Source organism: Tachyglossus aculeatus, chromosome 16 (genome assembly GCF_015852505.1).
Source record: "Tachyglossus aculeatus isolate mTacAcu1 chromosome 16, mTacAcu1.pri, whole genome shotgun sequence".
NCBI classification, from domain to species: domain Eukaryota; kingdom Metazoa; phylum Chordata; class Mammalia; order Monotremata; family Tachyglossidae; genus Tachyglossus; species Tachyglossus aculeatus.
The window spans coordinates 23,863,627-23,878,059 of record NC_052081.1 but is presented as its reverse complement, the minus strand read 5'-3'; the positions used below and the strand labels follow the sequence as shown (position 1 = coordinate 23,878,059).

At 39.6% G+C, this 14,433-nt stretch overlaps 1 protein-coding gene across 8 annotated transcripts in view; it reads right to left on the bottom strand.

Moving 5' to 3' along the window:
- FGFR2 (fibroblast growth factor receptor 2) overlaps window positions 1-14,433 on the bottom strand; it is a 126,390-nt gene that overhangs the window by 13,966 nt on the left and 97,991 nt on the right. For all 8 annotated transcript variants that reach the window (XM_038758391.1, XM_038758393.1, XM_038758392.1 and 5 more), the window contains 4 exons: window positions 7,735-7,886; window positions 3,091-3,212; window positions 1,802-1,912; window positions 33-223 (listed from right to left, as the gene is read on the bottom strand). In XM_038758391.1, coding sequence (XP_038614319.1) covers window positions 33-223; window positions 1,802-1,912; window positions 3,091-3,212; window positions 7,735-7,886 — 576 coding nt within the window. The remainder of the gene's footprint in view (window positions 1-32; window positions 224-1,801; window positions 1,913-3,090; window positions 3,213-7,734; window positions 7,887-14,433) is intronic.

The following is a 14,433-nucleotide window of genomic DNA, read 5'->3' as shown; positions in this document are numbered from 1 at the left end:
GTTTTCATCAGTTAAAGCAAATGTTAACATACCTTCTGTGAGGCTAAGTACTCCATCCCTCTTGCTAGTTGGTATGTGCACGAAACTAAATCTTTGAATGTCATCTGTTCTTCTGGTACCCGATTGATGTCAAATGAGTATTCCATTCCAGGTGGTCTACGTGCTCGAAGGAATTCTCGCAGGTTTCCTTTGGAAGCATACTCAACTATCACATACAGAGGACCTTCAAAAACATAACAAAAAAACCTCACATGTTATTAAAGAACCAAAACAAATGCAAAAAAAGGAAAAAGGTAAAGGGACAATGCTGATTTTAAGCATTCCAGTATCATAAAGTATCACATAGCAGTGTAGTTGTATTCGCACTTCTGGAAAATGACATATCTTATGGAACTGCATTTTATAAATCAATGGGGAATAGGGATTTAGAAAGATGATTGTAGACAAGAATCTCATCCTTGTTTCACAAAACTTTATTTCAAAAAATGGGTATGCAGATTCAATGGCAATTCGGATGTGGAATGATATGCGAACATTCTCTTCTGTTATTGGAACCTCTGGAGCCCAAGACTCAGCCTGGGCTACAGAACTGGTCTCCCATCAGAGGGAGTGAAAGGGAAGATGTCAGGCCCTGAACGGCTGATTATACAACCTCAGTGACCTGACTCTACTCAAGCTGTAATTTGGGGGCTGGAAATCAATCAGTGGTATTTACTGAGGGCTTACTGTGTGCAAAGCACTTGGAAGAGTACAGTACAACAGAAGATGCAATCCTTGCCCCCAAGGAGCTTAAAGGATGACAAGTAGTGGTACTTGGGGGCACCTTGGGTTTCTGAGCAATCCTATTTAAGAACTCACCATTCTCTCTGAATGGGACAATGGGGTTAAGGGACAAGAATAGGTTTCCCCAATGTTGTGTGTCTCACCACACTCATACATGGAACACCAGAGAGCTGTGCCTGGTGAACCTTAATCCCGCAATGCAATGCCAGAAAAATCCCTGAATGTAAAGTAACCATTGTGTCATAGGACATAAGTTGCTCTTTGAAGGTGATAACAACAGCTGTCCTCAACAAGTTCAAAACTGATTGAGTCAACACCACGGCATTGAGAGAAATGAGGCTATCTGATCAAGGAGAGCTCCTAGAGGCAGGTTTGGGTGCACTTTATTCAGTACAGGCTTCCCCTCTTTAGAGAAACATCCTTCAGGTGTAGGATTTGCAATGAGAAAGTCCTCAGTCTGTAGTCTTACAAATATTCATAGAAATACAAGTGACTGATGAAAGACCTTTTTCCTGTGTATAAAGCAAGAGGGCTTTTGCTTCTGTATGGTCCCACAGTGAAGAGGAAAGAAGTCTTCTGTAAGGATCTAGTTAGTCTCATTATATAGCAACTCCAAAATCTGCCAAGTTGACTGTTAAAGAGATTTCCAATCACTGGTGGGCAATGATGATGAAATTTGGAAAAAAGGTATCGGACCTCATAGAATTAAAAAAACTAAACAACAAAGGTACTTCTCCAGAATGAATTTGAAACCACGCAATTGCTCAACACTACCGGTAAACTGAAAAAAATCCCACACACTGAAGTCTCCTTTGTATTAATGCTCTAAAGCAAAGTTCTCATGAGGTAAATCAAATGTTCAAAAGGCCAAAGAATTATCTGAAATCCTGTTATACCATGGCCATTTCTCTTAACATAAGAATTTGTTATGAAAACCTTTCCCCATCATTTGTACTGACAATCCCCTTGAATTCATGCATTCCCTGGGTTTGAAAGAGCCTGTTATGCTTTTACTCACCATCTTGAGTACAGGCTCCAAGAAGATTGATGATATTTTTGTGCTTTCCAATCATCTTCATCATCTCCATCTCTGACACCAGATCAGAGAGATCCTTCTCGGTGGCATCATCTACAGCAAACAAGTAAAAATCAGTACATTTCCAGAGTCATTATTTCAGCTGCCTTCATTGGGATAGATTTGGGTGGTCTTGGGCAATGCTTGTGTTTAGAAACATAGCAGACCACCAGAATAGAGTCAGCATGTCATCTCAAGAATAAAAGTAGGGGGGAACTAAGAATTACTAAGAATTTAATTCAAGGGAAATGACTGCAAATTTCCAAATGTAATAAAAGTCTTAAGATACTTTTAGCAAAATACATTATAGTCCTTTTTTAAAACCCCCCTTGGTTAGTTTATAACAAATGCAGTATGATGTCTTTTGTTTAGATGAGCGAATAGCAGTATATTATACTTTATTTCTACCCTTAGTAGTGATTTCCCTTGGTGCTAAACGCCACTTGAACCTAAAAATGCGAGCTAAGTATGTTCCTGAGAGCAGAAGACTCTTCCCCTCTGATCCTCATCCTGTCTTACCCCTCACATACTCTCTCCTTTACTGCTCCTATTCCCACCAAATGATCCATGCTTTAGCCCTGATGGAGGGGAGAATCCTCCCCCTGCTCCCGCAACCCGGCTTTGAAGGGCCTAGGTCGGGGGAGGAGAGGGTGAATGGGTTAATGCTTGAAAAGCTCTTAAGTAGCCTCACACTGAAGATCAGAAGGTTTAATCTCCTTCTCCCCGGCCTGTTCCAATCTGTCTTTGCCCATCAAGTATAAGAGTCACAGCCACTTGTAGATATGTATGATAGGCCCAGACAGTAGAACCTTTTCCATGATTCTCAACTCCTTCTCCTCCACTTTGTGCCACTGTCCCAGCTTAGCTACCAATTTGAATTTGAGTCCTATATATATTTCCTAAATGGCCCAGGTTGTCAAAAGTAGTATAGTTACATGATAACAGAATATTCTATATAAATTATGAAAGGAAAAAAAAGAGCAGCAGTATTTATCTTTACTGCAGTTTAAACCTAAAGCAACCCCACTCTAATAAGGCTAAGAATGGCTGGCAAATACCCCTTGCTAAAGATAAACGTTCTGTCAGAGATACTGATTTATCCTGAAAACATCTCAACCTTGAGGTCAGCTATGTGCTCTCTGACCCCTACGATGATAGAGTTCAGACACCACAAAAGAAACATTCTTGATAGAACTTGCCACCTTCCTTCCCCACCCCCTTTCCCGACTTACCTTTCAACATCTTCACTGCCACAGTAACTGCCTCTTTGGGTTTTTCTTTGTCGATTCCCACTGCTTCTGCCATGACAACCTGTCCAAAGCAGCCCTCTCCAAGGGGTTTGCCCAATGTCAGCCTAAATGCGAAACAAGGGATTAATAGTCAGCATCTGGTGGAGGGATTGAGCTAGTGAGATTCCAGAACTAAATATAAAAATCTTTCAGCAGCTTGCTCCAGCATGGAGCACCGATCCTATGGACCTCTTGAAACTCACAGTGCATACATGCGTGCGCACAAACACATACACACACACACACACACACACACTTCATGCTTTTTCTAGTATTTTGCTATTGGTGTTGGACTAAATGTCAATTACCACAGAAAGCCACTAAGTTTGGTATTCACAATCTCCTTTTAGTTTCCATGACAGGTGATGTTCCGAGGTGATTACCTATGTGCTAAGGTGAGTGTTTTCCCGAAAGCAACTCGATCCAATTGTGTTTTAATATTTAAAACAGCCCAAATACTCCACTGTAGTCTTTTTCTCTTTTCCCCTTCTTCAAATCAGTTTTATTTTTCAGTTGTCATCACAAACTGTTTAGAGCATTTCATTTTCGAACTCTTCTCGCCACCTTTTATAAAAATGCTTAGAGCAAATTTCCACATAGGCTTTTAATTCTTTGATTGGATGAAAATAAACCAAATTAAATCCTGAAGATGGGAACAAACCTGGAGTTGACCCAACCACTCAGGAGAACTTTAGAACTACCACATTTTAACTAAGACATTTCAGTCCATACTTCACTCTGCTGCCTAGATCATTTTTCTACAAAAACATTCAGGACACGTTTCCCGACTCCAGTGGTTGCCCATCCAGCTCTGCATCAAACAAAAACTCCTCACCTTTGGCTTAAAAGCACTCAATCACCTAGCCCCCTCCAACCTCATTTCACTACTCTCCTACTACAGCCCAGCTCTCACACTTCGTTCTTCCTCCCTCAAATCTGATAGACAATTACTCTCCCCACTTCAAAACCTATTGAAGCCATATCTCCTCTGAGAGGCCTTCCCTGACTAAGCCCCCCTTTCCTCTTCTTCCACTCCCTTCTGCATCACCCTGACTTGCTCCCTCTGTTCATCCCTCTCCCAGCCCCACAGCACTTACATACATATCTTTAATTAATTTATTTATATTAATGTCTGTCTCCCCGCCACTAGACTGTTAACTCATTGTGGGCAGGTAATGTGTAGTTTATTGTTGTACTGTACTCTCTCAAGCACTTAGTACAGTGCTCTGCAAACAGTAAGTGCTCAATAAATACAATTGAATGAATGAATGAAATTAAGTAAATTACCATTTTCCAATTTAGAAGTTTTTCCCAATCCCCAGAGTTAATGGCTATATATTCTTCTTTTGCAAAGGAACAGGCAATCCCTTATGGAAAATCATGTGAGAATGCCTCTGAATATTGTTATATCATTTAGGCATAATAGAGAAAAGAATCTAGCTACAATCAGAAAATGGCACTTAGGTTAAATACACACTGGTTTTGAAAAGTTTCAACATAAGAACTGAAGGGTAGTGTATGCACTGCTGAGGTCATTCTGCTTTCTATCCAGAATGAAAATTGAATTTAACATCTTGGCAGAGAATAAACATTTGCATTGGAAAAATGGTTAATTTATGTCTTACTGCACTGCTAGAGCAAGCATAACAATCTCCTTATTGTGTGACTGCAGCCCTGATCTAATAAATAGCCTTCTTTCATTGGAAACTGTTCCACCTACATTTGTGCTCAACACTGTTTTTAAATGTTTAGCACTAAAATTTTCCGCATTCAGTATATTCCCCAGGGGTGACGGCTGACAAGGTTATGTGTATAGACCCCTGCTCTTGACTAGAATAGCACGGGTGGCAATTACAGTGCACTGCACAAGTGTTCAACAGCATAATTAAAATGATTTTCATAACAGTTCTCAAGATATGCAGGATCACAACTCAGCCCAGCAGTTAGGTTCGCGTGCGAGTGTGCGTGCACGCTTGTGTGTGTGTGCTTTTTTAAAGGAAAGAATTGACAATTCTTTTACTCACTTTTACATGAATGGCCCCTTTATGATTTCCTATAATTTTACCTGGAGCTGAAGTTCAAGTTGGTTGCATGTCACCAACAATATAAATGCACATTATTTTTCTCAATGTGAACATGTATATCCATCTGGCACAATTAAATGCTGATCTATCTATGCAGTGTTTACCTCTTGGGCACCTCAAAAAAACCTCATGTACCTCTTGTGTGCCTCAAAAAGCTCCAGCACACGACAAGACTGAGAATCACCCCTTGTTTTTGAGGGGCAATTCCATCACAAACATTTCTACATCGTTTACACTCTGGAGACGAAAGCAACATGGCCCAGTAGATAGAGCATATGGCCTGGGTTCTGATTCCGGCTCCATCACTTGTCTGCTGTGTGACCTTGGGCAAGTCATTTCACTTCCCTGTGCCTCAGTTACCTCACTCGGAAAATGGGGATTAAGACTGTTAGACCCATGTGGCACAGGGACCGTGTCTAACCTGATTAGCTTGTAACGACTCCAGCACTTAGAAGTGCCTGGATCGCAGTAAGCACTTAACAAGTACCATTAAAAACAATCTCCCAAAAGTCAGAAGTAACATGGCTCTGTGGAAGGAGCGCAGGATTGGCTCCAACACTCACCTGCTGTGTGATCTTTATCCATTTCCTCTTCTGTGAAATGGAGATGAAATACCTATTCTCCCTCCCTGTGAACCCCAAGAAGTGCAGGGATTGGGTCTGATCTGGTTATATTGTATTTTGCCCCACAGCTTTGTACAGTGCTTGGAACAGTGCTCAGCACTTAGAACAGTGCTTGGCACATAGTAAGCGCTTAATAAATGCCATCATTATAACACAGAAAGCACTTAACAAATACCACAGTGGTTATTACTACCATGTGTAGCATGGTAAAAGTAGATACACTAACCAGAGTCATCATCTGTAATTATGGGAAAAATCTTAAAAATAATTTGTCCAGATAGAGCCCAAACACCCCTTTTAAAAAATAGCTCTTGTACTGACCAACGATACACTTACCTTTGGATAAACATTAAAATTTCCTAAGTAAAGTTCATTAGTAAATTAAAACAAAGCCAGACATTTTTTAACCATCCTGGAGATAGTCACAATGCTAAGCATAGTGTTTGGAACACAGAAAATACTTAAAAATGCCATTCTTATTATTAGGAGCTGTTTTACAGTGAGAGGTTTTAGTTAATCTCATAGTGCATTTCTGTGATCTGCAACTCCTGGTCAGACCCAAGTTTCACATACTCAAGTATCTTTGCGAGGTTCACAAAAGTGTTGCACCTTATTAGGCACTCCCTCTTTGGATGGTCTCTATTTCCATGTTTCAGGAAAAATACATAAGGATACGTTACTGTGGCACCCCGAATAGTGACCTGACCTTCTCCAGGAGTTTTTTTACCCCTGAGATTTGGAACACCTGCTACTCAAGAAATGCACATACACAAAATCACATTAAACATTTCAGCACTAACAGTGACCAAGCTTCAGTGAAACACAGGGGTAAAATTAAAGTGAAGAAGATTAGTGTCATGCTCCCATAGTCATTCAGTGCTCAGGTCTAACATCATGAGGAGATTAATGAAGAGAATTGTTTCAGTTCCTAGAGTAGTAATTTGTCATGTTGAGAGAGATGCTTACTTTTGCAGACCATTAGGTGAGGTTTGGTGGGGTGTTATCTCCATTTTGCTTACACGACTGTCCTATTCTAAACAATTCTTTGTGGGTCCTGAAGAGTTATGCTTCCCCCAAAGGACCTCACAACAAGTGATTAACTTTTGGCACCGAAAGAACTGGGCTCATAATCATTTTTGGGGCAGTATCCTTAAGCCAAACTTAGCCACTGCATTTGTTTGCACTTTTATTGTTATCAAACCGACAATGTGTTACTACTAATTTTATTTTCATCTATCCTAAGGACTCTGAGTCTCACTCATTGTAAACAACTGAGACTCAGTGGCATCCTCTAGACTGTAAGCTCATAGTGGGCAAGGATTGTATTGTTTATTGTTGCATCGTACTCTCCCAAGTGCTTAGTACAGTGCTCCACAAACAGTAGGCGCTCAGTAAATATGACTGAATGAATGAATTTGTCATATGAACTAAGTTTGGAAACTCTCTGACTCTCAAATGGCATCAACCAGACCTCTTCATTCCACCTACAAAATGAATACCTACAGTTCAGTGGTAGGTTATAAATTTCCTTCTATATGTTTAATCCCTCGAGAACTCAACCTGTTTATTAATAACACTGCACTAATGTACTTATCCAAATTTATTTTAATGTCGGTCTCTCCCTTTGAACTGTAAACTCCTCTTGGACAGGGAATGTGTCTACCAACTCAGTTGTATTGGTACTCTTCCAATACATGCTACAATGTTCTGTATGGAAATTACATTATGAAAATGAACCTGAAAATACAGTTAGTGCTCGATATACATCACTGATTGATTACAGAAAAACCTTTGGGTGTAGAGAACTGTGCAAAGGAAATGGCTACCCAACTGGTAGGTCAGCACTTAACACATTTTAGGGTTTAAGCAGAAATACTAACTTGTCCCTGGGGAACTCCCATTTCGGATCCTCTGGCAACTCATACTCAGAGACCCCTGCCAGCATTGGAGCATCGGCAGTTGATGAGAGACGGGTCGTTATCCGCACGAGAGGCGTATTGGAGTTCATGGAAGAGCTGGAGTCCGCAGATACCTATAATGGGAATACAAAATGCGAAAAAACAACAGATGTAATCTCAGTCCTGATGTGAAGAGTATAGCAACGCACCCTAGGCCAGCCAGTCACTAGAATTGTTAAGAAATTAAATGAAAGGTGGTCAAAACTAGGATCTTCCCGTTGAGATAAAAGTATCCAAAAAGGTTTTTGACAAATTTAGCTTTTCTACTGAACAGCGTTGTGAATACATTAAACTACCAATAAATGTAGGTCAGTTCTAGGGTTAAATTTAAACTTTTACTAGTAAATATACAATAAATGTGAATATAAATATATAAACACATTAATATAAAATATAAATATATTTTATATATAAAATATTAATATATTTTATATATAAAATATTAAAATGGTTAAATTAATACTAATGAATAATTGAATTATTATATGATAATGACGTTAATTAATAATTTTAAAAATATAAATATATATATATATGTATATATATATATATATATATATATATATATATATATGTTCTATACTAATGAGCACATTTTACTGATAGTTTGGCCCATACCATCTCCGGAAAGGGAATACTTTATTTTTGCAGCAGTAGCATAGTTTGGGAATTCATTTTGTAGGGTATCACAGTGCAATTCTTATAAGATTTGTTCTGAAGCCTTAACTTAATATTTTAAGAAAATATTCTTATGATTCTCATCCACCTGCTAGATGGCTGACATCACCCTCTCTCATCCTATTCCAGGTTTTCCAAGACGTAGGTGTTATGTTCATAGCTAATACTTTTACCCCTGAATAACGAATTCTCATGCTCTTGCCCGTCTTTCTTAGAATCTGTTGACAGATGTCCCCAGAGATGAAAATGAGCTGAGGCCCAACATCTTCAACTTCAGAAAATAGTGAGGGCTGTATATAATTCCTGTCGTGAACAGCCTCCATTAATCAGATTCAGCGTGTGAGGTGGAGGAGTCTCCCCTGAATCATGAAAATAGCCAGGGTTGGCTCCACGGCTCAAGGGGATGATATGCATGGTTCATTTGGGGCCTGCCTAGGTGATCGAGAGAATAATCCTTCCACTCTTCAGTTCTCAGATAGATGCACCTGCCATCTCTTGTGTTAACATCTTCCTTTTAGATGGTAAAGGGAACACATGTGAGTCACTTGCTTGAAGATCATTTGGGGATATGAACTCCCTGCTGAACTGAAACTATCAACTATCAACTTGTCACACATTAGGCAACTTAAATAAACATGTCTTGTTTTATTTTTTGTGATGGGGGGTGGTGGTTAAAATTACATATCAATGCACCAGGCTGGCCCACGTTTGCTTTATCTTTAGAATTTTCCTATATTATGCCCTCTTAAATTTGTAGGCAATTGTTTAACAAGATGGACAAGAATCCCAGATTTGCTAAACTAGTCTGAAGGTACTTCTTACACCTTAAAATATGGAATATTCAAGGCTTCTAGGAAAGGATTCCTATCTCTTACACCATTTTCTATTCACAAATTCTGATTCTCTTCTCTTTATAGAGAGACTTTAACTAAGAAAAAATGAAGGAAGTAGGTTGGGAATTACTGAAGAATTTTAGGAATGTTTGGAAATTTTAGGAAATAAAGTTAATTAGACCACTAAATTCAAGGAGATAAGCCATTTTTAAGAGCAGAATATCCACATCTTTTCAACTGTTATTTTTTTTCCCAATCATGGCTGTGTTCATAAGTAACTGGTGCAGTATTTTATAATCTAGCAAGACCCCTGTATTCTACCACTCCACACAGAAGCTTGTACATCTGAAATGCCAACAAAGTGGAGGTTCAAATCATCAGAAATGATCTGCTCCATCGTTCTCCTGCCTCTTCTTCAATGGGAAGATCTGAAAAGCAATGGTGTGTTACTGCATTGAAAGCATAAATAGTCAAGGGACTGAAGACCAACACAATCAAGATCTTTGATCCCACATCAGGTTGACAGAAGTTGCTCTAAAAACATGAGTCACTTTTCAAGTTTCATGGGTCTTATTCAGGCAAGGTTACCACTTTTCATAGGAGATGACAATTTTGTAAGAAAAGTAGTTTGAAAAATGGTTCAGTTAAATTTATATGCTAACCAATTCAAACAGATGTTTTATGACTTAAATTGCTAGTAAATGTATGAGAAATTTAGCTATTAGTGTCTAAGTTTAAAGCCATTTCCCCATTTTTATGCCTCTCCATCTCAGTCCTCAGTTCTGAGCCCACTCTTTCCCCTCTCAAGACTTTGATCATACAGAAAGGAGACCACAGAGGGGTATAAGGTGCTCTCTTATATTTCTGGGAAGAGGGGCCCTGTAGAAAAAAAAATGCTGAATTTGGAAAAGGAATTACTGGGAGAGAGTCATTTTTGTTGCTGTTTATTTGCAAAACTCAGATAATGTAATTGGTCTACTGGAATGAACACAGGAATGGGGATCATGGAGCTTTGCTCCATCACTTGCTCTCTGTTTGACCATGGGCAAATCATCTAACTTCTTTGTGCCTCAGTTTTCTTGTTTGTAAAATGGGGATGAAATACCTGTTTTCCCTCCCACTTAGACTTGGAGCCTCATGTGGGACAGGGACAAACTGACTGTATTACTTAGAATTTACACTTAGCATGGCGCTTGGCACATAGTAAGTACTGACCAAATATATTATTATTATTATTATTATTATTAATAGTCTTTTCTGTTTCACATGTGATTCTCAAATTCTCCTACCACTTTAAAGCCATACAAAGCATGTTGTCTTGATCAATAAATGTCGGGAGGTAATCCATAACCAATAAAATGGCCTTGAATTCCATGGCATTCATATTTGGTGGTGTGACACACTGTATTTACCACCTTGCCATGGGCCTGATGTCTGGGTGAATATTTGCCTGACTGCATTGGAGGCGGCAAGCAGATATCATGAAACCATCGGAAGACTTAAACTAAAAGCTTTCGCACCAAAAAGTCAGGCTACTTGGAGATTATGTAGCTTTCAGCCATTTGTGACTAAACATGCTTTGTAAAAGTACTTGTATGAGGAAAGATGTCCACAAAGTCCTATGTATCAATTCTGAAACAATTTTATGCAGCTTAAAAATACTAAACACTAAATCTCAATTTTCCATCTTTTTGAACCTTTCCACATATAGAATTAAACAATGATTATATAAGAGTGTGGATTAGAGCATCTGTTGTGCAACCACACATGCAAAGATAGAATTTCACTTTCTACTGTGTCATCTTGGGATGTAAAGTTCGGGTCTCCCTCCCCCAGTGACAAAAACCTATATTTACATCCCATTCATATTCAAAAGTAATAAACACGCATAGCAGGTAATCAAGAGTGTAGTGAAAACTTGGTGGTACTTTTGATAAGTAAAGCAATAAAAAAACAATTACAAGCATTCCATAAGGCTACAAACCAGAACAGTCTCAACTGTGGGCATAGGGTTCTGGTCCATTAGGCCACATTCTGCCTTTAATAAATAAACTTGCATGGCTTTCAATGGCAGTTGTGTCTCCGAAGGTAGAATGCAGCCAGCTGGATAGCATAAAGAAGATCTGGTATTGATGGCAAAGGCAGTTTTTATGTAGATTAGAAAATAAATTCTCATCCTTCCCCACATAAAAATTCTGAATAAATCCTAAGGTAAACATTCAACAATAATAATAACACCACGACTCTGTAGAGCACATTCATTTTCCCGAGGCAGCTTCACATCAATCATCTCATTTTTTCCTCACAACATCCCGGAAAGGTAGGGAGAGGCAGGAAAAGAACAAGAAAGTATGCCAGAACTATAAAAAGACACTGAATCCAATAAGTCTGTCTACTGAAAGAAATCGTAATTCTACCTCCATGCTTTTCACTCTGTTTTTTATTCCCTTTGGGTTCATAAAAGTGACCAGTTTCTCAATTTATTTTTATTTGAGCTCTAGAGTTGAGGCTTGGTAGATTATTCCCTTCCAGGGGAATCCTGCATGGAATTCCATGCTTCATCTCAACTTCCTATTTCCTGGATCAGGTCCTTGGGGTCATTGATGTTGTTCTACTTTATTAAGCCCCTGAAATTTTCCTGCACTATTAGATTTCGGTAGATTTCTCTTTTTTCCAGAAAGCAGCTTCTTTTCCCCTTAAATGTTCCTGCAAATTCCCTAATTCTGCATTTCTTATCCAATTTCACATATCTTCCTATTGATCAGGCTAATTAAATACTTTACAAAGAAGAAAAAATACAGCCTTCTGAGAAACTCCTTCCCATCCCCAAATTTTGGCAGAACTTGCTCAGTCAAAAGGCTTCCAATGAAACCTCCACTGCTCAGAATCTATTTACCATGTGCTATAAATCAGGCTTTTAACTGGAGGTACTTCTAGTCTATGTGTTTCCACGGTGTTTCTGGAAGATTAGGAAAGGATTTAGCAGAGAAAAGTGGGAGGGAAGCAACAAACGACTGGGCTAAACACTAGATTATGAGTACAGCCAGCTGACAAGTCACTGAGAATACAGCACCCTGAGCCCCAGAAACAAAGAATGAGTGTTACAAGTTCTCACCACTTTTGTGAAAAAAATGCATTTACTCACAAGGAAGAAGAAACCCCTGTTGTTGAGCAGAAGTCTATAAAACCTTGTTTTATGGTATTTATTAAACTCTTGCCATGTGCCGGGCACTGTACTAAGCACTGGAGTAGACACAAACTAATCAGGTTGGACAGAGTCCTTGCTCCACATGGGGTTCACAGTCTGAATCCCTATTTTACAGATGAGGTAACTGAGGCACTGAGAATTGAAGTGACTTTATTTATGTATATTAATGTCTGTCTCCTCCTCTAGACTGTCAGCTCACTGTGGGCAGGGAATGTGTCTGTTCGTTGCTGTATTGTACTCTCCCAAGCGCTTTGTACACAGTAAGTGCTCAATAAATATAACTGATTGAATGAATGAATTTTCCCAGGGTCAGAAGGCATGGTGGAGTCGGTATTAGAACCAGGTTCTTCCGATCCCAGGCCTGTGCTCTATCCATTAGGCAAAACTGCTTTTCCACATGATTCAGGTGAAATGGAACCACCGTCCTCTCCTAGATCAGAAAACGTAGAAGGAGAGTTCACTTGATCCTTCTGAAACTATTTTTTTCCTATCCTGGAGCCAGAGGTTCTGTGACTTATCTGCTGTGTGACCTTGGGTAAGTCACTTAACTTTTCTGTGCCTCCTTTACCTCATCTGTAAACTGGGGATTAAGACTGCGAGCTCCATGTGGGATAGGGACTGTCCAACCTATTTAGTCTGTATCTACCCCAGCGCTTAGAGCAGTGGTTGACACAGTAAGCATTTAACAAATACCATAATTATAACGTCAAAGGATTTTACCTGATTCCAAAACCCAAGCAAGAACATTTTACAAGTGGCTCGATACTCTGGATCCCTTTCTGACATCTCCTGTGCCATTTTGATATGAAACCAGTGGTAGAGTAGAAAGACCACTGCAGTTGGCCCCAAACTTGCTGGTTGTTGTTTAAATTCCAGTTTGTAGCCTTTGTTGGAAACTACTGGAAATTCTAAGCCAGACCAGGTGAGCATTCCTGGCTGTAAGAGTGGCAGGATGGGAGGCTGGAAGGGGGAATGGAGAGACCAGGCAAGGGAATCCTGGAAGAAAGCTAAGCAATCCATGAAAACTCTTTTCCCAAAACACTCTGCAGAGCCAGTGAGTTGCTCACAGCCTTGATAGATTTCATTAGACCGAACACCTTTCCAAAATGCAGGAAGATCCAAGAGCGTACGATGTCCATCACGTCACTTGATGCATTTGTTTTCCTTCTTGGGGTTTTCCTTTCAAGGTCTTTGGAAATACATTTACCCATCCACATAACTTAAAGTCTCTCTAAATGCCTATCCTAAATTCGCTTCAACCCGACACTGTCAAATTCTATGGAAACCCTGCCATATGACTTGAGACGATAGGTACATTTAAAATGAATGAGTCACCGTTATGCAATTGAAATCTTTAACTTCAACTCTATATTTAGATCTAGGGTCTACCCTACCCATCAACAAGCTGAAAGCATAAAGGGTAAGAACCATAGTTTGGTCCAGGAGCACCTTGGAGAGTTTGATAGTATGTTTTGTTTCTTTGAGGATTTCTGTAAAAATGTGCTCAGGGTTGGACTATCTTGTAAATTTCAATGACTGGATGTATGCCTTCAGCCACACTGGGGAAGGCTGGAACCTACAGTGCAACAGTTGACTTTGGGAGGTTACATGTGGGTCTGGGTTTCGGGGATCTAGGATGATGGCTGGTTGAATCATCCATGCACTGGTCTTTTGAGTAGGGGGAGGGATTAGCACTCTCCATCACCCCCAATTCCTGGAATGAGGAGTTAGTCCCCCCTGGGGCTCAGGGCAAAGCTACGTTGTGAATCTCTATGATAGATATTAAGCTTTCCGTTCCTAAATTTCCGTATCCTTAAATGCCCTATTGCTATTCTCTCCCCTTTCCTCGGCTGCAAAAGAGGAATTAAAAACCTGTTCTATTTTCCCCTCACACTGGAGCTT